At 48.4% G+C, this 26,241-nt stretch overlaps 1 protein-coding gene across 3 annotated transcripts; it reads left to right on the top strand.

The window, feature by feature from the left end:
- Positions 1-22: 22 nt before the first annotated feature.
- DENND6B (DENN domain containing 6B) lies at positions 23-26,241 on the top strand. Of its 3 annotated transcripts, XR_001552562.2 has the most exons (21): positions 23-851; positions 6,167-6,205; positions 6,292-6,334; positions 7,200-7,312; positions 8,143-8,223; positions 9,220-9,325; positions 9,868-9,947; positions 10,223-10,285; positions 10,891-10,946; positions 11,368-11,490; positions 11,833-11,928; positions 12,015-12,109; positions 12,630-12,695; positions 13,307-13,371; positions 13,802-13,891; positions 15,015-15,068; positions 21,970-22,079; positions 23,105-23,207; positions 23,498-23,573; positions 24,055-24,129; positions 24,769-26,241. XR_001552562.2 is itself a non-coding variant. In XM_015850826.2 (20 exons), exons 1-20 carry the CDS (start codon positions 714-716, stop codon positions 24,889-24,891), a joined length of 1,719 nt encoding a protein of 572 aa, XP_015706312.1. In that variant the 5' UTR covers positions 347-713; the 3' UTR covers positions 24,892-26,241. The 3 variants fall into 3 exon arrangements, 2 of the variants coding, with proteins under 2 accessions (XP_015706312.1, XP_032302650.1); XM_015850826.2 differs by lacking the exon at positions 23,498-23,573 and having other exon boundaries at positions 347-851; XM_032446759.1 differs by lacking the exons at positions 23-851; positions 23,498-23,573 and adding an exon at positions 5,266-5,360.

Genomic DNA, 26,241 nt, shown 5'->3' with positions numbered 1-26,241 from the left:
AGGCCTTCATTTAAACACATTGTGATGCAGAGCTTTGCATGCAGCCAGGAACTGTCATCCAGAGCTGATTTCAGACATATTCACTGAGCAAAAGAAAACAGACTGTGAATAATAGGGTGACCAAAGCACCGATGGTGCCCTGACTGTGAATAATAGGGTGACCAAAGCACCGATGGAGCCCTGAAAAGTGTTAAAACAACAGCTGAAATACTTGATTTAATAGCAAAAGATGCAAAAGATGCAGCTTCCAGCCAAAGAGGGATGTTAGGCTTTTACATTGAGGGTGGTGATGCACGGGTTGCCCAAGGAGGCTGTGGATGCCCCATCCCTGCAGGCATTTAAAGCCACCCTGGGCATCCTGGGCTGCTGGTTGCTGACCCTACACACAGCATGGGGTTGGATCTGGATGAGCATTGAGGTCCTTTTCAACCCAACGCCATTCTATGATCTCTAAACCCAATCCCCCTATTCCCAACCCAAGGAGCTGGGTAGGCCGCAGTGCAGCGGGGTAGGCCGCAGTGCAGCGGGCCGTCTCCATGGCAACGGCCGCCATGACACCCCTCCGCGGGCCGCTCTACGCTACCGAACTCATCTCTATGGTTCTAACATAGGGGTCGGGATGGGAGTGAGTCCTCCAGGCCGCAAGGGGGCGCTGTGGGGCGGGGCGGAGCAGTGAGAGGGGCCGGGCCGGGCCGGGCGGAGCGGCCGCTGCCATGGACGCGCTGTACCGGGCCGAGCCCCGGCCCCGCCGCACAACGGCCTCATCCCCGTTACCTTGGGCCCGATTCTCCGCCTGGTTGGACTGTGTCTGCGTGGTCACATTCGATCTGGAGCTGGGACAGGCCATGGAGGTGAGGGGGGTAGGACCGGGGGTGGGGGGGAACGGGTGGTGGTGGTGGATGAGGGATCGCTGCTTTATTCTTCCTATGGATATCCTCCTTTATCCCTCTATGGATATCCCTCCTTTATCTCTATGGATATCCTCCTTTATCCCTATGGATATCTCCTTATCCGCTATGGATATCGCTTCCTTTATCCCTATGGATATCCTCCTCTATCCCTAGATATCCTCCTTTTTATCTCTATGGATACCCTCCTTTATCCCTATGGATATCCTCTATCTTTGGGATATCCTCCCTTTATCCCTATGATATCCTCCTTTATCCCTATGGATATCCTCCTCTATCCCTATGGATATCCTCCTTCTAATCCCTATGGATTACTCCTCCTTATCTTATGGATATCCTCCTTTATCTCTATGGATTATCCTCCTTTATCTCTATGGATATCCTCCTTTTATAACCTGGGATATCCTCCTTTAATAACCTGGGGGATATCCTCCCTTTATCCCTAATGGATATCCTCCTTTATCCCTGGGGCATCCTCCTTTATCTTGGGGATCCCCTCCTTTATCCCTATGGAGTATCCCTCCTTTATCCCTGGGATATCCTCCTCTATCCCTATGGAATCCCCCCCCTCTATCCCTATGGAATCCCCCCCTCTATCCCTATGGCTATACTCCTTTATCCCTGGGGATATCCCTCATTAATCCCTATGGGATCCCCATTAATCCCTATGGATCCCCCATTAATCCCTATGGATATCCTCCTTTATCCCTGGGGAATATCCTCCTTTATCCTATGGATATCCTCCTTTTATCCTATGGATATCCTGCACTTTATCTCTAATGGATACCCTCTCTATCCCGTGGGGATATCCTCCTTTATCCCTATTGGGTACCTCGCTTTATGCTGGGGATATCCTGCCTTTTATCCCTGGGGATATCCTCCTTTTATCCTTGGGGATATCCTCCCTTTATCCTTGGATATCCTCCTTTAAATAACTGGGGAAATCCTCCTTTATCCCTATGGATATCCTCCCTTTATCCATGGGGATATCCTCCTTTATCCTGGGGATACTCCTGCCCTTTATTCCTATGGCTTAATCCTCCTTTATCTTTGGGGATATCCTCCTTTATCCCTATGGAATCCTCCTTTATCCGCTGGGGATATCCTCCTTTTATCCCAATGGATACTCCTCTCCTTTATCTTTTGGGGAATAATCTCCTTTATCCCTATGGATATCCTCCTTTAATCCTGGGGATATCCTCCCTTTATCTCTATGGATATCCTCTTTTATCCATGGGATAGTCCTCCTTTATCTTTTGGGGATATCCTCCTTTTCATTGGGGATATCCTCCTTTACATCCCTAAATGGATATCCTCCTTTATAACCTGGGGATATCCTCCTCTATCCTGGGGATATCCTCCTTTATCCCTGGGGATATCCTCCTTTATCCCTATGGATACCCTCCTTTATTCCTATGGAATACCCTCCTCTATCCCTATGGATATCCTCCTCTAACATCCGGGGATAATCCTCCTTTTATCCCTATGGATACCCTCCTTTATCCCTATGGATTATCCTCCTTTTATTAACCTTGGGGATACGTCCTCCTCTATTCCCTGGGGATATCCTCCTCTTCCTGGGGATATCCTCCTTTATTTCCTATGGATATCTCCTTTATCCCTATGGATATCCCTCCTTTTATAAAACCTGGGATATCCTCCATTTATCTATGGATATCCTGCCTTTTATCCCTAATGGATATCCCCTTTATCCTATGGATATGCCTCCTTTTTATTCCTATGGTATCCTCCTTTATAACCTGGGGAATCATCCTCCTTTTATCCCTATGGATATCCTCCTTTATCCCTATGGATATCCTCCTTTATCCCTGGGGATATCCTCCTTTATCCCTATGGATATCCTCCTTTATCCCTAGGGATATCCTCCTTTATCCCTATGGATATCCTCCTTTATCCCTATGGATATCCTCCTTTATAACCTGGGGATATCCTCCTTTATCCCTGGGGATATCCTCCTTTATCCCTATGGATATCCTCCTTTATCCCTATGGATATCCTCCTCTATCCCTGGGGATATCCTCCTTTATCCATGGGGATATCCTCCTTTATCTTTGAGGATATCCTCCTTTATCCCTATGGATATCCTCCTCTATCCCTGGGGATATCCTCCTTTATTCCTGGGGATATCCTCCTCTATCCGAGCTGTGTATGGGGGGTGAGATACCCAAGAAGTGCAGCTGCTGCTCCCCGAAGGATGGAGGCCTTTCTGTGCTAATGAAGCTCAACCCATGATGGAGCTCAACACATAATGATGGAGCTCAACCCATAATGGATCTCAACCCATCGCTGTGTGGATGGACCCGGCTGTGTTTGCTTCCTGAAGGTGGAACCTTCTACGGACTGAACTCCAACACTCTCCTGTCAAGTCAGACAATGGAAATAGTACGGATAGCAGGATGATAACGGGATCATTATCAGCCCTTTTTACTTCAAAAGTGTGTTTTAATGCTTCATAGAACGGCCTGGGTTGAAAAGGACCACAGTGAGCATCTCCTTCCACCCTCCTGCTATGTACAGTGTTGCTGATCATCAGCCCACAGTGAAGTGAAGAGGCCATTGAGTGCATGAGAAGTGGTTCTATTGCCCTGTGGGACTCGGTCCCAGCTGAGCCTGCAGGGGGAAGTTTGCTGTGAGTGCTATTGGATGAGCTCAGAGCTTGTCAGAGCCCCGCGTGGTTTAGTGGGTTCATGCACCCAGGTGCTGTCTATAGCAACAGGCTGGGAGTGGTTTGCAGCACCTCGAGCTGCAAGACAAGGCCGAAGGAAGGGAAACCTTGCATCATCTCTGCAAATATATGTGTGATGAGGCAGGTATCGCAATGGTAATAATCAGGGCATGGGAATGGTAATGATCATAGCATGATTGGGCTGGAAGGGGCCCCCCAGCCCCACTGTGGTGCCCACCCCCAGCTGAGGTTGCTCAATGGCCCCATCCACAGCCTTGGGCACCCCCAGGGCGGTGTTACCACTGGGAGAAGGATTTCCCTTCCCTTCTGCCCCCAATCTCCCCTTGTATAGTTTATAGCCGTTCCCCCAGGTCCTATCATTCTTTGCCTGTGTATGAAGCCGTTCTCCTGCCGTTGATCAGCTCCCATGAGCTGATTGAAGCTCGCGTGCCTCGTGCTTTGTGCGCAGTGATTTGTCAGCCTGGATAAATCATCAGCCTGAAAATCAGCAAGCCGTTACCAATTCTGCCTCCTGCATCACTTTACATTTCTTCATGGTCTCTTTGTTGCTGTGACCACCATGGATGCCAACAGACACACTTCAGTTCCAGGGTCTGCCTGCAACACGTTACCTCCCCCACTCATTGGCCCTGATGGGGAGGGCAGAAGCACAAAGGATGTGGCATAACTTGAGCCACCATTGAGGTCAGCTAATAGAAGCTATTAACTTTAACAGAATGGCCTGAGTTGGAAGGGACTTCAAAGATCACGAAGCTCCAACCCCTCTGCCACAGGCAGGGCCACCAACGTCCACATTGAATAGCAGCCCAGGCTGCCCAGGGCCCCATCCAACCCGGCCTTCAACACCTCCAGGGATGGACGGGGCATCCACAGCCTCCCTGGGCAGCTGGTCGAGCACCTCAACACTCTCTCTGTTAACTACATCCCTCTCACATCCAACCTCAATCTTCTTCAAACCATTTCCCCTTGTCCTGCTCTTATCCCCCTTTTCCAAGAGCTGTTGAGATCATCCCGTCCCAACCCCCTGCTATGTGCAGGGGCCCAGGCTGCAATGAGGACACATCCAGCATTGAATGCCTGCAGGGATGGAGCATCCACAACCTCCTTGTGCAACCCATTGCAATCTGCCTGCACTCTTGAGCTCAGGTTTGGATCACGAGCAGCACTTCTGATGGGTCAGTGTCAACCACACAAGTCTGCATTATAATACAGCAATTAAAGCAGACATCCCTGCATCCTTCAGATTGATCACAGCCACGAGGAAGCGTTTGGTCGTCTAATGCAAAAAGGAAGCGTGCAGAAGAATGCGTCTGCTCCTGCATTGCAGCTGCGAGGTGTCCCTTCATGCCCCAGCCCTTCGTGCTCCACTCCTGCTCCAAGCTCAGCACCGCTGCACGTGGGATGAGTTTGCTCCCGTGTCACCTCCTCTCTCTTCTCTCAGCTAATTGCCTTCATGTTTAGCTGTCGATTTGCTGCTCTCTCTGAAGCCGCCCGGGCGACCTTGGCAAGGAAAGCAGCAGAGAAGTGAAGGCTGAGCGTGCAGTTTGCTGGCGGGGCGCCTGCCCTATTTATAGAGCTGTGCTGAGCTGAGCTCTCTGAGCTCCACGTGCTCTCACGCTGACCTGGAGCTGAGCTCTGTGGCTGCAGCTCCTCAGGGCTCCTTTGCTTCTCATCTGCCTTAAAGCCACCCGCGCTCAATGAGCACTAAGTGCTGCAAAGGCTGCGTGGTTTCCATCCATGGGTGGGTAAGTGTTGCATCCTCAGCCAGGTGCCACGTGCAGCCCACGGCTGCTGTTGCTGTGATATCTCTTGCTCCTCATTGTGGCTTTCTGTTGCTGGATGTGGGTGTTGGTTGCGTGCAGCTCTGTGCTCACCCCATAGAAAACTTCCAGTGACTTCTCTTTTGATTGGGTCACAGCGAAAGCAGGAATGGCTCCATCAGCATTTACATCTTCGACTGGATGCTCTGAGGTCCTGAAGATCCCTTAGTGTGAGATGCAGGATGATGAGCAGGATGCCGTGTGGTTCAGCTGTCACTGGGATGCTGACAAAGCACTTGGTGCCAGCCCTGCTGCTTTCCATGCACATTAAACCACGTCTTTCTGACAGCAGCTCTCAGATCAGCCAGGCTCAAACTGAGCTCTGCGTCCCCTCTGGCTTCTCCTGCCTGTCATTTTAACTGCTGTGAGCAGCATCTCTGGCCAGCCAGGCTCTCAGAGCTGTTCATTAACTGTTTCACCCTCAGTTCTGATAGATGCTGAGCCTCACTCCAGGTTTGGTGGGTGCTCTGTGAGCAGGGTGCCTTGTTCTCCCATCTGTGTATACACAGAGCTTCGTTTTCAAAGCTCTTCTTACTCTGTCCCCCCCATCTTGTCTTCTCGTCTCCTTATTGCTCAGAACACCAGCTTTCCTCGCTCCTTTGAGAGCGTTTGGTGCTTTTCTGGTGAATGGTTCCATCAATTTCTAGCAAGAATCAGGAAAATCAATACAAAAAGTCACCCTCCTGCAAGCAATGCAGCGACTGACCTACTGACTCTGGTCTCTTTTGCAGTTGGTGTATCCTCATGACTTCAGATTAACAGAGAAAGAGGTAAGCGCTCCATTTGCTTCTTTTCTTGTTAATAGCTCCTCGTGTCAGCGGTGGGGGTTTGCTCACTCTGTGTTTTTTCCTTGCAGAAGACGAGTATCTGCTACTTGTCCTTCCCCGACTCCTATTCAGGTAGGTAGCAGCTGCCTTAGGAGAGAAATGGGTTCATGATGGAAGGAGTGAGTCATCGTCTGATGCTGCAGCGTGGCTCCAAGCAGCACCCAGCCCCGAGGTCTGAACACTGAGGCTTATTGTCCTTCTCACTGCTCTCTGGGCATAGAGCTGTGATCCACTGGGTGGCAGAGATGCTTTCCTGATGGCCTTGCATGCTCCTGCTTCACCCATGCGAATAATACATTAAAAAAGAGTCAGAAAGGGCAAATTTTCGTGAGGTTTGCAGCTGTTGGCTGTCAGCATTTCTGCGTTGAGTGCTCAGCAAAAAGGAATCACAGAATCACAGAGTTATCGAGGTTGGAAAAGACCTAGAAGATCATCCAGTCCAACCATCACCAATACTTCCCAGTTAAATCATATCCCTCAACACAGCATCCAAACTTTTATTTAACACTCCCATGGTCGGTGACTAAAAGGAGTAGATGGGGAGGGATGCTCTGGCAGCGGGCCTTCCCAAAGCCTGTACTTATAAACCAGAGGGGCTGCAGTAGTTGTGTTTGTTCCTATGAGTACCCTTGCCTTTTATACTGGCTTCTGATGCTTTTGGGTGTCCTCCCATGAGTTTCTGACATCTCAGGGCAGACTCAGTGCTCCTTTGATGACAGCCAATAGGAATATCTTTATAACAAACACAGCAAATCTTTGCAGTTCTGTGCTGGGAAGGAATGATGCCCCTTAGCACCTCAGTCTGCTTTGCCTTGGGTTTCGTTCAGAGAGCTCTGCTGCTCCGAGTTCTTCCTGCCTCGTGCTTTTGATTGCAGCGATTCCCTGCTTGGTCCTTGCTGGAACATCTCACTGACCATCTGTGATCTTCTCTGCCCAGGTGGCCTGGGGGACACGCAGTTCAGCTTCCGCCTGCGCCAGTCTGGGGGGCAGAGGAGCGCTCACTATGAGGACGATGGCGAGTACAACAGAGAGGCACCCCTCACACTGCAGGTGGGTTTTGTTTGGTGCTCTCTGTACCCTTACAAAGCAAGCAGTAGCACTGTTGGGTTTTAAATCCAAATACGCCCTCGATGGGTTCAAAATTACTCATTTCCTTTGGTTGATTTCCCTTGAAGAGTCAGCAAAGAAGAAAGCGTTGAGCACAGGGACTTCTGTAATGTGAGTGCAGGGCCGTGCTGAGAGCTGCAGCTGCACCAAGAGGTGGAGCTGGAGCAGGAGGAACCCGGGTTAGATAGCAATGGCTCCATCTGGGCACCTCAACGCTTCTGCACCCATTTGTGATGTGCAAGAAGGAACGGGTTGTGGGTCTCAGGAAGCACCGTTGCTTCCTTTGCTGGAGCAAATGGCCTTTGGATCAGCTCATCCTCCTCAGCTCATCCTCTGATGCTTTCAGTGCTCACACCTCAACACTTCTGCATCCATTTGTGATGGGCAAGAAGGAATGGATGTGGCTCTCAGGAGGAGTAGGAGGATTCTTTTGCCTCAATTCTGCCTTAGAGATTTGTTTCTTCCAACTTGTGTACATCTTTTTGCGTTGTGATTCCGGGATGGCCGATACCATCTCTAAAGCAGTAAAGAAAAATGGCCAGCATAGCGGATTCTCTTGTTAAAAAGCAACATTTCAAGACAACAGAGGCTTAAACCATGGCACCGGCGGTGCCTCCAAATGCGATCTGAAGGCTGATCTTTGTGTCTGGCACTGATAGCTCTCCTTCCCTCTTGCTGTCCATGGGAACCCCACAGGCACAGAGTGCTTGAAATTAAAGACCTTGTGGATGGCGGCGTTTGGGCTCTCCATAACAGCACTGTTTCTCTTGCAGCGGGAGTCAGCGCATTACTTTGGTTACGTATACTTCAGGCAAGTCAAGGACAGCTCGATGAAAAGAGGTTATTTTCAGAAGGTGAGTGCTGAAACCAGATACGTCGCTGTAAAAAGGCACCTATCCATGGCTGTAAAACAGCACCGCTTCCTACGTGACACCCACGGCGCTCCTGCAGGAAGCAGCAAAGGTCGCGGGGAAGAGGAATATGTGGAAAGTGTCATTCCAAACAAACCTGGATGCGGTTGCCATGGTGTGTTAATCACATGAGCGGTGACCTGCTGTCTGAATCACGAGATCCTGAAGGACTGGAATAGTTCCTTCAGTCTGTGCTCTAGTGTTACAGGCAGAGAGGGGACAGGCTCAGCTAGTGCTGTCTGTGCTATTAAACCCCAACCCTGCTCTTATTAGTCTTTCTCCTTTGAGCAGCCACCTAGGAACGGGTTGTTGCTGTGCTGACTGTGGTGGCAGTGATGCTGCTGTTACCACACAAACCTCTCAGTATAAACTCCCTTAACACAAACAATGGGAAAAGAATAACATGAATTAAAACCTTTATTTCAGTATAGTTATGCAAAGTGCTTAGAGTTATTCAGACAGATGGGTATAGTAACTGCACGAGAGAATTGGTTTTCAGATTCACCCCAGAAAGGGAAAATAGTTTGATCTGAAGATCCACTGCTTCCTCTGTGGATCCATAGTTTGGATGGCTTAATTAATTTTGAGTGGCAGAGCTCTGGCTCAGAAGTAAAGTGTTTGGATGAGCACTGCTGGGATACTCATTGCATCCTAAACAGTGCGTTCTGTAACCATTAGTGGAGGAGAACAACCAGCGTAGTGATGACTAACCCCAAGGGTAGATAATAGCAAGACGAGGGGAAACACTTTTAATTTGAAGGCTCCTTGAAGGCTCAGCTTGGAGGAATTCCACCAGGGAAAGTGCTGCTTTTCAGCTCCTTCATGTTGTTGATGCTGGTTTTCAGGCAGAGCCCTCTAGGAAGCAGCACAGGCGTATACTGTGCCAGCAATGGTCACAGCACAGTGGCTCTGATTCCTAATGTCCCTTTTTCCCCCCAGTCTCTGGTGCTGGTGTCGCGCCTTCCATACGTGAACTTGTTCCAGTCGTTGCTGCAGCTGATTGCTCCGGAATACTTTGATAAGCTGGAGCCATGCCTGGAGGCAGGTGAGACATCGAGAGGGGACAGTTTGCATATGGAAATCTTTTGGTGCTATTATCAGGAGGTTCCTGAAAGACAGCTGAAACGCTCCAAATTAATTCGTTCTGAAACAAATCCCAACAGGGAAAAGACTTTGATCCAAGTGCCTGGCTTGTCAAAATGATAAACAGCCGTAAAGGATGCATTAATGGGAAGTGTCTGACAATCCTAATAGGCGATGCTGTCAATTGTGCATGCAATGTATTCCCAAAGAGGGGAAACGTTTGCTAATGTGATGTATCTATTCAGGCCTTCACTGCACCGTTCAACTTCACTGTGATGTGTTGGCGGTGCAGTGCTGCTGGGTCTGCAATGGGAGCAGCGGTGCAACCATAAATGCAGCATCTGACCTAAACCTGAGCAGTTATTTGGTGTAGGGTTGGTTTGCAGCTCGCTATGGGGACACGTGAACCAGGAGTGAGTGATAATAAATGGGCAGAACTCGCAGGGCCAGCTGAATTAGCTGCACCGACTTGCTGCTTAAACCATTCTCTTTGCATCCCTGCAGTGTGCAATGAGATCGACCAGTGGCCGCCTCCAGTGCCAGGACAGACCCTGAACCTGCCAGTGATGGGGGTTGTCATTCAGGTACGTGCTGCTGGTGGGTGATACTCAGCAGCAGACTGGGCCAAACTGGGAAGGGGAACGCGTGCTCCCTTTCCTGCTGGATGCTAACGTTGCTGTTGGCTCTAGATTCTTTTCTTTACTAATAACCACAGTGCAATTAGAACTGGAAATTGAGAAAGCTGGAGCAATTAGAACTGGAAATTGAGAAAGCTTTCCACAAGGGTGGTTATTAAGAAGGAAAGTACACTATGTGTGCGTGTTCTTTCCACCTCTCTGATTAATTTGTCCTTAATTAGGTGAGAATCCCATCCAGGGTGGATAAGCCAGGATCAAGCCCGGTGAAGCAGTTCAATCAAGAGGTAAGTTGAAGTGTGTCATGGCACGAGTCACTGATGGGCAGAATAAGGACTATTGGGAAAGGAGGTGTAGAAGAACTGCGACTCTTTGAGCCTTGGCCCATTTGAAACCACTTTGGCGTGGGGTCGGTTCAGTTTGAGTGAACATCTTTGCTGCTTTGGTTCAGCTTTGATTTTAATTCCTGTTCATCTCATCTTTTCATTCCCCCCCTCCTTTGAACAATGTTATTGTCTGTCTTTCACTCCGGTCTGAACTTTTATAGCCATATTCCCAGCACTTATTGCCTATGTCTGTATCTTGAGCTCTGCCTTCATCCAGGGGAAGCTCCAGAAAGTAAAGGAGTATTTATGGAGGAGACCCTTGAAAAGAAGAGATTCTCGGTTCTTGTCTAAGAAAGGAAATTCATTTGAACCTTGAACGCCCAATCTAGGTCTATTCCTGGCTCCTATCTCCAGGCATTGATATCATTCTTTTATTTTTGGGCTTATTGTGGAGGGAGCTGTTTTGATGCATCAGCTGAGGTGACATTTTAGTCAGGATGCTTCCATGTAACAACAAAGTCAAATTCGTTTGTTGTTGTTTCTTTTTATTTCCCTTCTTCATTTAGAATCTCCTACCAGCCCCACTGGTTCTCCCAAGCATTCACGAACTGGATCTCTTCAGGTGAGAGCCCTTCTCCTCTCCATCTGCTTTGTGTCCTTCCTGCTTAGAGCATCCCATAGATCGTAGGGATGGGGGGAGGGTCCCTAATGCATCCACTGGTGCTCTAGTTAGAGGAGGGTTTCTTTTCTTGATCTCAGCTTAAGCACCGTAGGTACCGTTCTAACACAAACATACTTATGTATATGAAAAGACAAACTGAAATCAATTGCTTTACATGACTCGAAGCATTTCTTGTACACCTATATACAGTGGTTGAGCTGTAGCTTGTATAAGGACGTGTGACATTCTGTTGTTGGATACAAGAAATCAGCCCTAGGTTTCAAATGCCCAGAGGCACATCTGGTTAATAGCGATAATAGTGTCTGATCTTTTCTGAACCGCCTCTTGACACTCCACTCGTCATTTTTCCTTTCATTAACAGGTGTTTCCAGCCAGTGCTTATTCACGTACAGATGTTATGGGAGCTGATGCTGCTGGGAGAGCCAATTGTTGTAATGGCACCATCCCCTACAGTCTCTTCTGAAATGGTTCTGGCTCTCACCAGGTAACGCCCTCACTTTGGGATGCAGATACTGATAACATATATATATGATAACAATATCGGGCAGCTTTTCAGATATTCTCTTCTGGGAGGTCAGTTGTGTTAGGCTTAGTTTGCCTGTGAAAGTAGGTAAGAGAAGAATTCGCACAGCAAGACAATCTTGTTCGTGTTCCACCCATAGCAGAGTGAAAGTGAGTCCCTGGTGTCGGGATTGCTGATGGTTCATGGCCCTGAGGAGCGTTACCTCTAGCAGGACCAAACGCTGCCGTTGGATATGAACTTGTTGTAAGCACACATTCCTCATTTATAAAGCTTCAATGGCAACTATTCCATCTGTTGTTACAGCTGCCTTGCTCCCCTGAGGTACTGCTGCGACTACCGCCCCTATTTCACTATCCATGACAGTGAATTTAAAGAATATACCACCAGGACACAAGCTCCGTAAGTAGCTGACAGACCCATGCAGCTCTGTGTGTGGAGGAAACCCCGAGAATAACATTGTTCTGTGCTCTTTCCCTTCTTTCCAGGCCTAACATTGTTGTGGGAGTCACGAACCCTTTCTTTATCAAAACACTCCAGCACTGGCCTCACATCCTTCGTGTTGGGGAGCTCAAGATGTCAGGTAAGGATGGAAGCAAGCCCTGTTGTGCTGCTGTGCCTCGTTGGGGCTGGCGGGGAGTTGTAATGCCATTTTACACCTATGTTCTTTTGAGAGCTCAGAAACCAAAGGGAAGGCTGTAATGAAGCAGCCGATGTGCAAAGTGAGTGTGAACCGTGGTGAGGACAAATGGTTGAGAGGAAAACGTGCTGCGTTTTTCTTACAGAGCATTAAGAAAATGAGAGTCTCTGCTGGGTAGGAAAGAGAAAATTCCATAGACAAGAAAAGTAAGATAGAAAAGGGAGGCTTTATGAAGTTCAGAAAACTGAAGTCACGGTGGTGGTTGTGTTGTTTTTGCATCTTCCCAGTCCAAACTTTCAGCGTGAAAGCTGGCACATGGGAAGGCTTATGTGAGAACAGAGCTAGGAGAGGATGTGATTTGTGATACATAAGCGTAGCACAGACGTTCTCGGGTGTGCAATCTCTTGTGTGTGCTGTGAGAACAGATCAGAACCGGAACGAGTTCTTTCCTGTCCCTCCCCAGGTGACCTGCCCAAGCAAGTCAAGGTGAAGAAGCTAACTAAACTAAAAACCCTCGACACAAAACCAGGTACGTCCTCTTGGCAGCGTGGTTTAATTCTATCTGCCCTTCCTGGCAGGGGATTTTAGTGGCTTTGCAGACATGAGCATTACACACATTTGATATCACAAGAAAGGGACATCTTGGTGTCCTCGTGCTCCTTCTGCTACGTGGCTCTTTATAAGGGCGTCCCCCAGCTGATAAAGAAAAGCAGTACGTCTTTGTTCTGAGATTGAAAAAGACAATTAACATTAATCGTGGCTAATTATTCTGGTGTTGGGGAGCAGACTCTAATTTTCTTGCTCTTATGTATCGTGGCCGCTTTTAAGATGCGGTGGAGCTCAAAGAAACTTGCTGAGCTGGATGTGGCTCATGTCAGGCCTGGCCATGAGCCGACCTCAGTGAGTTATCTCACCATACACATAGGATAAGAAGGTCCTTGGGGTAATGCAGTGTCCTTTGATGCTGCTGTGAGTGCTGGCTGCATTAGCAGTGTTGTAATTTTTGTAGTGAATTTGATATGATGCTTATAATCAACCCTCTGACACTGACAGAGCTAGAGACTTCAGCTCCCTGCACCACGTCATGGTGCCTTTTCTAGATTAAGTTTGTTTCTAACATCACTTTCTTTTCCAACCTAGGAATCTACACCGCGTACAAAACGTTCCTTCACAAAGACAAAACTCTGATAAAGAGGTTGTTAAAGGTGAGCAGCTCCAGCCCTGCTCCACGTCATATGTGAGGTTGTGGGAAAACAACTCGGCTTAGCAGACAGAACTCCACGAGCAGCAGGTTTATCTTGAGCTTGATTTAAGTGCCTAATGATTTAGTCAAGTGCACTTGAATGCGTTTCTCAGGCCAGCTTTAAAGTTCTTCACTTGATACCATAGACTAAATGCTGGCTGAAGTAACCTAAGTGAGGGCAATCCTTATTGAACAAAGAGTCTGAAGAAACAGATTTTATGTAACAAAACATGAGTGTTGTCTTGAAGCAGGGGAGCAGCACATGCATTCAGGGCAGCGCGCTTTCCAGAACGCCCAGGACTGGTTGCTTCTAGCTGCAGAGTTTGCAGTTCCTGTGTCTATCTGCATAGCAGAGAGTAGCACCTTTGTGAACGCCCTGCTTGTGCTCACAGGGCATCCAGCGGAAACGCCCGTCTGAAGTCCAGAGCGCCCTTCTGAGGCGGCACCTCCTGGAGCTCACCCAGAGCTTCATTATTCCCCTGGTGAGTTGGGCAGGGACCCGTCAGGGCGGCGTGAAGGTGAAGGGAGGGAGCGGGGTGCTTTGCTGGAGTGACAGGTTGGCACTTGCCCTGTTTGATTCGCCTTTATGTGAGCATAAAGGTTCAGATGTGGCGCTGCGGAGATGTTTTGCTCCATAGAAAGGAGCCTAATGTCTCTTTGATTGAGAATTTCAGTCATCAGCATGAAAGCCTGCAGGTTGGGGATGCAGCACGTTGCGTGTGAAGGCGGAATGTTTGTTCCTGCAGTGCAGAAATAGTCACCCCACCCCGTGATTTGATTCTCATGCCAAACCTTTGCTCTTTTAGTCAAAGCAGGTAAATAGGGATGGAGAAACGTCAGCCCAAATCCTTTCTCTTCGTCTTAGTGCTAGAGTCAAACCTATGCCAGTGTGAAGATGTCCCTGCTGAGCAGCTCAGGGGGTTGTCCACCTGGTGACCACTCTCCCAAGGCAGATTGTATCCAGTGTTTGCTTTCAGAGCCCTCCTGATCTGGTTTCTTTAGAGAGCCAGTATTCCTTTATTGGTAACCATCCATTTTCCTTAGAGAGCCAGTAGACCTTTATTGGCAACCATCCATTTTCCTTAGAGAGCCAGTATTCCTTTATTGGTAACCATCCATTTTTCTTAGAGAGCCAGTAGTCCTTTATTGCTAACCACCAGTTGCACATGCCTGGCTCCTTCCCTTTATCTTCTACACAATCATAAGGTGTAGCAAATGAGAGAACAGAACATATTTTAGGGCTTCTTGCCACCTCCTGCCAAAGGTGGAACGAGGTGATCCTTGAGGCCCCTTCCAACCCAAACCATGGTTCTTCCCACCTGACCTTTTCTTGTTTCAATGTAGGATTCTTGCAGCGTGTGGTTTTGTGACCTAACCCCTGGTGGGAAGCAGGCTGGGGTGCTTAGGCTCGTGTAAATACAGCAATAAAGGAAAAGGGAAGAGTAGAAAAAGGGGAGAGTAGAAAAAGGGGAGAGTAGGAAAAGGGGAGAGTAGGGAAAGGGGAGAGTAGGAGGCCAGGTATTGTGATGCGCTGGAGAAGTCCATAAAGCTCAGTGACCACGCAAGAGGCTCCTTGATTGTTGTAACATCTTTGTTTGCTTTTAGGAGCACTACATTGCAAGTCTGATGCCTCTGCAGAGGGCCATCACTCCATGGAAAGTAAGTTCAGCCTTCAGTCCCTTCTGCTTTCCTTTGTGTCATGGTTTTATAATTTTGCTATCAGTATCTAGTATCTACATCAATACCATCCCTGTAAATTATGGAATACTTCTATGTGAATGTCGCAGTCCACAGAAGAAGACTACATATCCGCCGAGAGAACGACAAGGCGTTAATGATAAGTCACGGGACCAGGACGCTGTATAATCTCGTTCCAGGCTGGAGTGCCCTCCTCTTCTCTCGAACTCTCGAGAGTGGAAGCGTTCCAGCCGGGTCGCTAGAGTTCACAGTAGGCCTCTCGTTTTCGGGACTCTCTCTCTCTGTTTCGTTCATTGTTAGCCTCAATTATATATAATTGTGTTATCTTGTATTTCGGTATCAATTATAGTAAAATAAGTTTTCCTCCCTTAGATTGTCGCTGTTTTATCCCACTCCCTTTTTTCCCCTCCTTTCCGGGCCCCGGAGGGGGCCCACGGGTGGCTTCCCCTGTCACGGCATAGGGTACATCTAAGTAACCCGTGACAGATTTTTTGGTGAGAATGCGGGCATAGAGCTTTTTAGCTTTTAGAACAACTCTCTCTTTACTCTTAAAGAGCTTCGTTAGGGGAGTGTTATCTTTTCGTAGCTGCTCACATGAGAACGTGACCTTGAAATACCAGACAAATTGTCAACATTAGGGGCTGCTGTACATCTCAGCACTGCTATCTAACTTTTGTGTAGAAAACAAAGGGATTTCTTTCTCCCTTAGAGCAAGCTAGCTAGCTCTGACTTTACAGAGCCTGCCAGCTATGAATCCACTCTTCATCCAGTTGCTCTGTTTAAGGGATTGAAAGCAATTATATGTCTTCTTAAAGATTGGTCAACTATTAACACCATAATTTGGTGTTGTGGAATTTGTGCAGGTATATAGCCTAATAAGGTGGATACTGAGATGGACACACTGCCTGCTACTTTTATGAGAGTGTGGTAATGGTCAGAATTTTGACCTACATCCCAGATGGAATTGTGAATCTTACAAACACTTGCATCCAGATGGAATTGCGAATCTTACGAAGATTGCATCCCAGAAGTAGGAACAGGCGAATTTTACAAACACCACCATGTTTAATTCATTGTAACGGCTAAAAAAAAACCTTTTTATTTAGGTTGTACTCTCAGATTTCCACACGCCTTTCAATAACTGAGATAGGGTTCATGACTTGCATCACGTTATCACTATTAATGAATGCATATATGTTCCTATGCATTCGTTCTATGGCGGAAGTCTCCTCCAGAACCAGAGAATGATGATGGCAGGGAATATGGAAAGCTTTAGGAAAAGTCTTAGAAGCATGGGGACCCGCAGTGTCATGGGATTTCACTCTTGAACACCTAAGGGACCCTAAGAAATTAAGTGAGTATTTGGGCAGAGATCTAAGGAGGTAAAACCGTTACTGTGGGGTTTGGCTTATGCATACCGTGCTTTGTATCATACTATTCTGGAGAGGAGAGAGTTTCCGATCTGAGATTCAAGCCCAAGTAATTCTGATCAGTCACAGGAGGCATCAGTAGCAATATCAGTTGCCCCTGTGAAGGCAAGAAATGGAAACGGGTGTCCACGCTCGAGAACGAAAAGAAGGAGAAGCACAGGGGGGCTGCAGAAGACCCAGGTGCCGGGCATGAGCAGTACCGAAAAAAGCAAAGAGCAAAAACCAAGAGCATGAAGAAGAGACTGATGATGAGGAGGAAATCACCTGATTGTCGACTCTCTGAAGCTGACTGAATCCAAGGCTCAAGAAAGGAGTTCACACGGCGTCAAGATGAAGTATCCCTTGCTTGGTTGCTTCGCTGCTGGGACAACGGGGCCAACAGCTTGTCTCTAGATGGTAATGAAGCTCGCCAACTAGGAAACATTGCCCAAGATGCAGGTATCGACAGAGGATTAGCAGATGTTCGGATGGAGCTGCCACTCTCTGGTTGCGGCTGTGTTAAGAAGCCGTGAGAGAAAGGTACCTATAAGGATCTTTGGAAAGCCGTAAATTTGATAGTTGGAATACCGGTCCAAAAGTATCAGCGCCTGAGGGAATTGGCCAATGCGAAAATGTTGTACAGACCCTGATGCCAAGCGAACTGACCCTCGAGAAGATGAGGCCGATTCCTGACATGTGGCCCCAGAAAAAATTTTCCAAAAGTTTAACAGGCACCAGAGAAGAATGGCAGGCAGTCATTGGTAACAGGTCTAAAGGTTCTGTGACCAGAGGCCCCGATTGTTGAAGCTGATTATAATGCTTCAAACCACCGATCAGCAGCTCCCTCAACTGCAGCCGCAAGTTTCTGCCATCTCACGCTAGAAAACCGAGTAGATGAAAATGTGCAAGAAATTGTATCATCAACTAATCGTAATATATGATCCCGGAATCAGTATCAGAAACAACTGATGAAGGTCAAATCCTCGTACGGGCCACTCAGGTCTAATGAAGGATCTGAATCAAGTATTCCAGTCTTCTAACTCTCACCCTCATCAAAAGTTCTCAAGCTTAAACGCAAACACTTCCCAGCTCGAGCAAAGAACAACAGTACGATTGCACCGCGTGCTTTTCCAATGTGGCGCTACTACGTCTGACCGTGGAGAAAGACATGAGGAAGTGGCATGATCAGCCCACTTCTGCACTACGAGCCACGGGTGAAAGAACTACTAGACATACAACCAACAGTGGAGTTGCTCCAGTCATCACAGGTAACCAATAAGGGGCCCTGCCCTCAGTCAGGGAGGGAAAGGGATAATAGAGTTATTGGACTGTGTGGATTCGATGCCTGGCACATCAGAACCACAGGATATATAGGCGCTGGTGGATACCGGTGCACAGTGCACCCTAATGCCCTCCAGTCCATGAAAGGGACAGAATCAATCCATATTTCTGGAGTGACTGGGGGCTCTCAAGAATTGACTGTGCTGGAGGCTGAAATAAGCCTCACTGGCAAAGACTGGCAAAAACATCCTATTGTGACTGGCCCAGGGGCTCCATGTATACTGGGTATTGATTACGTCAGAAGGGGGGCATTTCAAGGATCCTAAGGGTATCGATGGGCCTTTGGGATAGCTGCTGTAGATATGGACAACATTAAAGCAGCTGTCTGTTTTGCCTGGCCTGTCAGAGGACCCGTCTGTTGTGGGCTGCTACGAGTAAAAGAGCAGAAGGTACCGATGCTACAAAGACAGTGCACAGACGGCAGTATGCACCAACAGGGATTCCTGCTCCCATTCATGATTTGATTCGCCAGTTGGAGAATCAGGGAGTGATCAGTAAAACTCACTCACCTTTTAACAGTCCCATATGGCCAGTGCGTAAAGCCAGTGGAACATGGAGGATGACAGTAGACTACCGTGGCCTGAATGAGGTCACACCCCCATTGAGGCGCTGCCTGTGCCGGACATGTTGGAACTCCAGTACGAGCTGGAGTCAAAAGCAGCAAATGGTATGCCACCATTGACATTGCCAATGCCTTCTTCCTCTATTCCTTTGGCTGCAGAATGTAAGCCAGCAGTTGCCTTCACCTGGAGGGCATTCAGTATACTTGGAACCGTTTGCCCCAGGGTGGAAACACAGCCCAACCATTTGCCATGGGTTGGTCCAAACTGTACTGGAAACAAGGTGGTGCTCCTGAACACCTGCAGTACATTGATGACATTGTTTGTGGGGTGATACAGCAGAAGAGGTTTTCCCAAAAGGAGAGAGGCAGATCATCCAAATTCTCTACAGCCGGCTTTGCTATTAAGCGAAGCAAAGTAAAAGGACCTGCCCAGGAAATTCAGTTCTTAGTATATAAAGTGGCAGGATGGACGTCGTCACATCCCAACAGATGTATCGACAAAATCACTGCATGTCTCCACCAACTAGCAAGAAAGAGAGCACAATCTTTCCTGGGTGCAGTAGGCTTTTGAGGATGCACATTCCAAACTACAGCCTCATTGTATAAACCCCTTATCAGGTGACGCGAAGAAGAACGATTTTGCATGGGGCCCTGAGCAGCAGCAGCTTTTGAACAGATTAAACACGAGATAGCCCGAGCTGTAGCTCTGGGGCCAGTACGGACTGGACAGGAGTGAAAGAGACAGCCTCTATACTGCTGCTGGAGAGAAAGGCCCCACTTGGAGTTTGTGGCAAAGAGCCTCAAGAGAGCCCCGAGGCCGACCCCTGGGATTCTGGAGTCGATCATATAAGGGGTCTGAAAGAGTGCTACACTCCAACTGAGAAGGAGATCTTAGAGCCGCGTATGAGGGGGTTCGGGCTTGCTTCCGAAGTAGTCGGGACTGAACACAGCTCCTTTTGGCACCTCGACTGCCAGTGCTGCCTGGATGTTCAAAGGACAGGTTCCCTCCACTCATCATGCTACCGATGTCACCTGGGGCAAGTGGATTACGCTGTTACACAGCGAGCGGCGAAGGAAACTCTCAATCGTCCAGGAATCCTAGAGGTAATCATGGACTGGCCTGAAGATAAATAGGTTTGGAAACAATCACCGAGGCAAAGGGTAGCACGTGCTAAGAGGCCACCATACAACGAATTACCAGAAAATGAAAAGAAATATGCCCTATTCACAAGACGGATCATGTCGCATTGTAGGAAGCATCGCAAATGAAAGCTGCTGTGTGGAGCCCCACACGACAGGTTGCAGAGGCCACCGAAGGTAAGGGAGAATCAAGTCAGTTTGCAGAGGTAAAAGCTGTCCAGCTGGCCTAGGATTTGCTGAACGGGAGAGGTGGCCAATGCTGTATCTTAATACTGACTCATGGATGGTGCAAATGCCTTATGGGGGTGGTTACAGAGGTGGGACCAAAAACAACTGGCAACGGAAGGGTATCTGTTTGGGCCGCTGAATTATGGAAGGACATTGCTGCCCGAACAGAAAATATGTTGTAAAGGTGCGTCATGTGGATCGCACATGGCCCAAAAGTCGGGCTACTGAAGAACAACAAAACAACCATCAGGTAGATAAAGCTGCCAAAATTGAGGTGGCTCAAATTGACTTGGACTGGCAGAATAAGGGTGAAATTATTCTAGCTCGATGGGCTCATGAGACCTCAGTCATCAGGAAGAGACGCGACATATAAGTGGGCCAGGAACCGAGGGGTGGACTTAACCATGGACGCTATGGCGCAGATTATTCATGATTGTGAAACATGTGCCATAATTAAACAAGCCAAAAGGATGAAACCTCTCTGGGAGGAAGGCGGTGGCAAAAGTATAAATATGGGGAGGCGTGCGCTAGGTTGATTATATCACCTTGCCACGATCTCGCAGTGGTAAGTGTTATGTACTCACTATGGTAGAGGCAACCACTGGGTGGCTTGAAACATACGCAGTACCCCATGCAACTGCTCTTGAGAAACAAGTTGATATTAGGTCTTGAGAAACAAGTCCTGTGGCGACATGGCACCCCAGAAAGAATTGAATCTGATAATGGGACACATTTTAAAAAATTCCCTTATAAATACTTTGGCCAAAGATCATGCATTGAGTGGATTTATCAATATTCCCTACCATGCACCAGCTTCTGGTAAATTGAATGCTATAATGGTTGTTGAAAACTATGTTGAAAGCAATGGGTGGCGAACATTTAAGCACTGGGAGAAGAATCTGGCAGAAGCCACTTGGTTGGTGAATACTAGAGATCTGTCAATCGTGATGGTCCTAGTCAATCTAGCCCCCTACACACTGTAGAAGGAGATAAGGTCCCTGTTGTACATGTAAAGAACATGTGGGAAAAAGCGTTTTTGGGTCCTTTCCAGCTTCTGGAAAGGGCAAACCTATCCGTGGAACTGGTCTTTGCCAGGGACCTGGGTGCACTTGGTGTAATGCAGAAGGATGGGGATGTTCAATGTGTACCACAAGGAAATTTGATGCTGGGGGAGCCAGTCAATAATTTATGTATTTATATGTAATCTATGTTGCATGTGTAGTGTATTTTAGTTATTATAGTTTACATTTTAGTTATGTACATGTAATTCTAGTGTTTAGCTATCATAATTTACACATACATGTAATATATATGTATATATATTTACCATGATTAATAATGTAGAATAAGGGGTGGAATGTCATGGTTTTATAAATTTTGCTATCAGTATCAGTATTCTACATGCAAACATCATGTAAAGTATGGATACTTCTATTGAATGTGCAGTCCACAGAAGAAGACCTACATATCCCAGAGAACACAAGGTTAATGATAAGTCACGGGACCAGGAACGCTGTATAATCTCGTTCCCAGGCTGGAGTGCCCTCCTTCTTCTCTCGAACTTCTCGGAGAGTGGGAAGCGTTCCAGCCGTGTCGCCTAGAGTTCACAGTAGGCCTCTCGGTTTTCGGGACTCTCTCTCTCTGTTCGTTCAATTTGTAGCCTCAATTAATATTATATTGTGTTATCTTGTTATTCGGTAATCATATTTATATAAATAAGTTTTTTCCTCCTTAGATTGTCGCTGTTTTATCCCACTCCCTTTTTCCCTCCTTTCGGGCCCCGGGAGGGGGCCCACGGGTGGCTTCCCTGTCATCGGGCATAGGTAAAATCTAAGTAACCCGTGACAACTTTGGATCTGGGGGTCGGGTATGATTCTGCCATATGCTGATGGTGTGCTCTGATACACTGCGGGAACTTCCCCTGTTAAAGGAAGAGGGTTATTACACCTTCAAAACCAAGACAAACTGAAACAAACACGAGGACAGATGCTTCCTGTTTTGCAGTAAGCTCCGCTATTGTGAATCTAAGTTGAATTTTGCTAGCAAGGCTGGTTAAGATGTTAATGTCTCTTTAGTTGCAGTTTTGAATCTGCCTTGTGCGGCCCCCTGTATTGCAGATACAGACCTTGACTTCCCTTGGTTCCCTTCTGGGTCTGTGTAACGCGGTCCTTCCATTGCACAGAATCCCCCACAGATTCGTCCTTTCCGCCAAGATGATTTCATGAAGACCCTGGAACACGCTGGTCCCCAACTTACCTGTGTCCTTAAGGGTGACTGGTTGGGTCTTTACAGGTACGAGTTCATTCTTTACATACACGATCTCCTTAACAGCTGGTGCAGCTTAATATGAACATCAAATCCTGTATTAGAATTGAGAGCAAAAAGGGGGATTTCAGGACAGAGATCAGTCACGAGGAAAACTCATTCCCATGAAGAGTTGGTCAGGAAGAGCAGAACACAGAGTCAGATCATAGAATCATGGGGAGGCCTGGGTTGAAATGGACCTCAGAGATCATCTCGTTTTGACCCCCCTGCCATGGGCAGGGTCGCCAACCACCAGACCAGGCTGATAAGCCACATCCAGCTCCAGTTGGGTTTAGGACCTTAAAACTGGAGGTGGAGAACTGAAGAACACCCAGGTCCTCCCTGATGGGGAGTGAGAGGAGGGGATGTGTCTTTGCTGTCAGCTGTGTTGTTCACTCTCTAACAGGGAATGCCCCTTTTAGAAGTGCCAGGTTCTTCGCAGGTGGAGCAGGAAGACGTGTAGGTCTCCATCCTGTGGTGGCTGTACACCTTGGTACAGCATTCAGTCCTGCTTTGTTCATAGTGCAAATAAAAGACCATTTTCTTTTAGGGATAGAGTGTGGGAAAGTGTGCCCGTAGCTTTCATAAAGGAGAACTGGTATTGTTCTGAAGTTCTGTAATGCTCTGAGATGAAGGGAGGAGTAAAGCTGCCCTGTCTGCTCCCCCGTGTAGCCCAGTGAAAACTGGTTTACTGCTGGAGAGGCAGGAATTGCAGATCTTCTGTCATCACCTGGGTGATGCCTTGCTTATGTGGGAGAGATGCAAAGACCAGTTAATTGTCTGGGGCTCAGCTCAGTGCCAGCAAGTGTCAGACAGCTTTCAGTGTCAGGAAAGAAGGGGAATTAAGGGAGATACTGTGGAGGAATGTGGATTTGGATGTTGGACCATCCTAGTTACCCACCAAAAAATGGCTGTAGATAAATAAGAAGGGCAAAGGAAGGGAGATGTGGGGCTGGCGTGAACTCCTTAGGATCCCTGCCGTCCCCTTCTCATTGTCACCTTGCTTTCTGCAGGCGTTTCTTCAGGTCTCCCAACTTTGATGGCTGGTACCGTCAGAGGCACAAGGAAATGACCCAGAAGCTGGAAGCCCTTCACTTGGAGGCCATCTGTGAAGCGGTACGTTCCAGCTGCAGGGATTCAAACCAGGGCAGGGATTCTCAGGCCTGATACCTGGAAATGGAAACACTCCTTGGATGTTTGCTGACGCCTCTCGGTGCAATAGCAGAGTGGGGACAGTGCATTGTGCCCAAGGGAAGCACAGGGCTGCCTGGTGCCCAAGGGAAGCACAGGGCTGCCTGGTGCCCAAGTGCAGAGGTGTCCTTGCTGTGTTATTCAAGCAGCCCCGCTTGCATTAGCCAGTGCAAACCCACTCTGGCTGCTCCTGTCAACTGTTTCTCATTCATCAGGCCCTTCCCGAGCCAACAGAGCCCCAGACTGGAAACGTCACCTGTTGCTGGCTCCCTTAATGCCTATTGAAAATAGGTAGGAATTTTAGCAGTGATCGCTGGTGCAATTTCTCAAACTGAGCTGCTTCAGGGATTGCCCCAGGAGCTCCCGGTGCAACTTCAGCTGCAGTGCTTGCTTCACTGGTTATCCATGCAGGTCCTTGAGCATGGTGTGGGGATGACAAGGCTGTCTCTTTTCTTAACAGCCCTGACTCTGGCAAATAGATGTAAGTTCTGAGCGCAGCACAAGTGCTGACTGGAGGAGGGGAACCCTGCACCATCTGCCTATTGCTGCATCTTTCCTTGGTTCTTCTCTTGCAGGCGAGAGCTTGATGCTGTAGTGGGCAGAAAAGCGGGGAGAGCTCTGTCTTGCTCATTTAGGCTAAAGTGCTGTGAGCAGAGTTATGAAAAGAGGATGAGAAACCTCCTCCTCACTTTTATTTCAGGCTTTGCTTAGGGGTGTCTCTGAGAAAAGTAAAGGAGAAATGGCCCTTAAAGAAACTGTTCTCTTTCTGTAGAACATTGCGGCGTGGATGAAGGACAAGTCGGAGGTGGAGATCGTAGACCTGGTGCTAAAACTCCGCGAGAAGCTGGTAGGTTTTCCTCCAACTCTTTCTGCACTCGTTCCTTCCTGTATCACTGTGGCAGGGAGTGGCCAGGGGATGTAGATTGCAGCTGATGCTTAGAAAGCTTTGTTCTTCCTCCCTCATTTGGAGGACTGGTAAATGGGACAGCAGTGAATCCTTACAGGTTGTCTATGAGAGAATTCTAAGTTCTGTCTCATTCCATCAGCCCAGGTGGCAGTTTCCCATCAGTTTTCTCTTAGCCCCCCTGCAGAGACAGTGTGAGGTTTGCTCAGCCAACGCCATAGCAGAAAGAGGACATGAAGCTGCTTCAGAACTCCTCATTTCCTCTCCTTCTCCTTCTCCTTCTCCTTCTCCTTCTCCTTCTCCTTCTCCTTCTCCTTCTCCTTCTCCTTCTCCTTCTCCTTCTCCTTCTCTTCTCCTTCTTCTTCTCCTTCTCCTTCTCCTTCTCCTTCTCCTTCTCCTTCTCCTCTCCTTCTCCTCTTCTCCTTCTCCTTCTCCTTCTCCTTCTCCTTCTCCTTCTCCTTCTCCTTCTCCTCTCCTTCTCCTTCTCCTTCTCCTTCTCCTTCTCCTTCTCCTTCTCCTTCTCCTTCTCCTTCTCCTTCTCCTTCTCCTTCTCCTTCTCTTCTCCCCCTCCTCTCCCTGTAGGTAAGAGCCAGGTGCCAGCATCTCCCTGTGAAGGAGGAGACCCTGCAGCGCGTGGGCCTTTACATCGAGACCATCATTGACTCCTTGCCTGAGGATCTACAGGCCGTGCTGCACCACCACTGAGTGCACTGAGGGGCTGCAGCAGAAGGAAGGGCCCTCACCCGCTGTGAGCAGCTGCTTGGAAAGGAAACCTCTGATCCAGCCACCACGGCCCCGTCGGGACCTTCATAAGGTCTTTGGTTTCTAAGCACGCGGATCAGAACCGGAGCAGAAATGGGAACCCACGTGCACTGTTCTGTCTTGTCCTGCTGCAAGGAGCTGGATTGAGGGGCCTGCAAATGAAAACCAGTTTCCTGCGTGGCTGTTAGTAGGTCAGAAAGCGGCAGCATGTGATAGGCTGTGCAAAACATGTTTTGCCCATATATACACATCCATCTTTGCCTAGTGCTTGGGCTCTCAGTGCCGTCATCCTGCCTGGAAGAAGTGGGACCAGCCCTGTATGGGGGAGTTGTTTTTAGGGCAGCTCCTGCTGGTAACGAGGGGGATGTTAGTTCCCCACATAGAAACCATGTGGAAAAGAATTGATGCTGCCCATTCAGCAGCCAGAGCTTCAGCTGTGATGGGAGTGGGAGGCTGAATTGCTGGATGTGAAAGGCTGTTTTTTCTCCAAGGCAAAGAGAAAAAGGGACTGGTGCATCTGCAAGGAGCAGAGCTCTCCAGAGAGGGCAGATGTGCACCGTGTGAATGGCAACAGCCAACACAGCTCTGCAGAGAGGAGCTGGTCTCCAACTGGAATTGATTCTGCTTGGGAAAATCGAGTGTGTGCGCTCTGGTATCATGTAGAATTGGAGCTCTGCCTTGGGCAGCAAGCTATGTCTAACACGGTTAGATGATAAAGCACGGCGGAGGATCTGATTCAGGCAGTCCCACCATCGCTGCATCTGCTGTTGCATTCCACCATCTGCCATTTGGCCAGAGTCCTGGTGTGTACCTGGAGGATGGTTCTGCAGGATGAGCTGGGTAGGTTGATGCACTGCTCACGCAGGAGCAGAGGTGAGCACTCAAATCATGCAGAGCTGCTGAAGCTCTCCATTGCGTGGAGCGAGCTGCCGCCTGCTTCAGCCTCAGCCCATGGGGTAACGTCAATAAGAGGTGGAGGTGATGGAATCCCGTCTGAGTTCTCCCACCCCAGAGCACAGCTGGGGCAGCACGGAGGGGTGGTGGGGCTGCTCTTCCTGCTGCCTTCAGCCTGGAAGCAGCAAAGCAAGGAGCCTCGGCTGTACCGCCCCATTGCAACCCGTTTGTGCCACGCTCCTTAGCAGCAGCCCTCCTTGTACAGTGTATATGGTGTATATAGTCCATGCGTGTGTTGCTGCTCTGATAGCTCTGCAGTGACTGTGGTGGACTGAAGCACTAATGTATAGTAGAAAATAATAGTTCAAGAACCACAAAGCTGAGCTAAGCTGTTCCTTG

The sequence above is a fragment of the Coturnix japonica genome, chromosome 1, assembly GCF_001577835.2.
Source record: "Coturnix japonica isolate 7356 chromosome 1, Coturnix japonica 2.1, whole genome shotgun sequence".
Lineage (NCBI taxonomy): Eukaryota > Metazoa > Chordata > Aves > Galliformes > Phasianidae > Coturnix > Coturnix japonica.
This window is presented reverse-complemented; position numbering and strand designations above follow the sequence as displayed.

What these genes read in the sequence shown, in the direction of transcription:
- DENND6B (XM_015850826.2), top strand. Translation starts at nt 714, where the DNA reads ATGGACGCGCTGTACCGGGCCGAGCCCCGGCCCCGCCGCACAACGGCC. An exon ending in CTTCCCCGACTCCTATTCAG is followed by an intron (nt 6,335 to 7,199) that starts GTAGGTAGCAGC and finishes TTCTCTGCCCAG; the next exon opens with GTGGCCTGGGGGACACGCAG. An exon ending in TAAAACTCCGCGAGAAGCTG is followed by an intron (nt 24,130 to 24,768) that starts GTAGGTTTTCCT and finishes CTCTCCCTGTAG; the next exon opens with GTAAGAGCCAGGTGCCAGCA.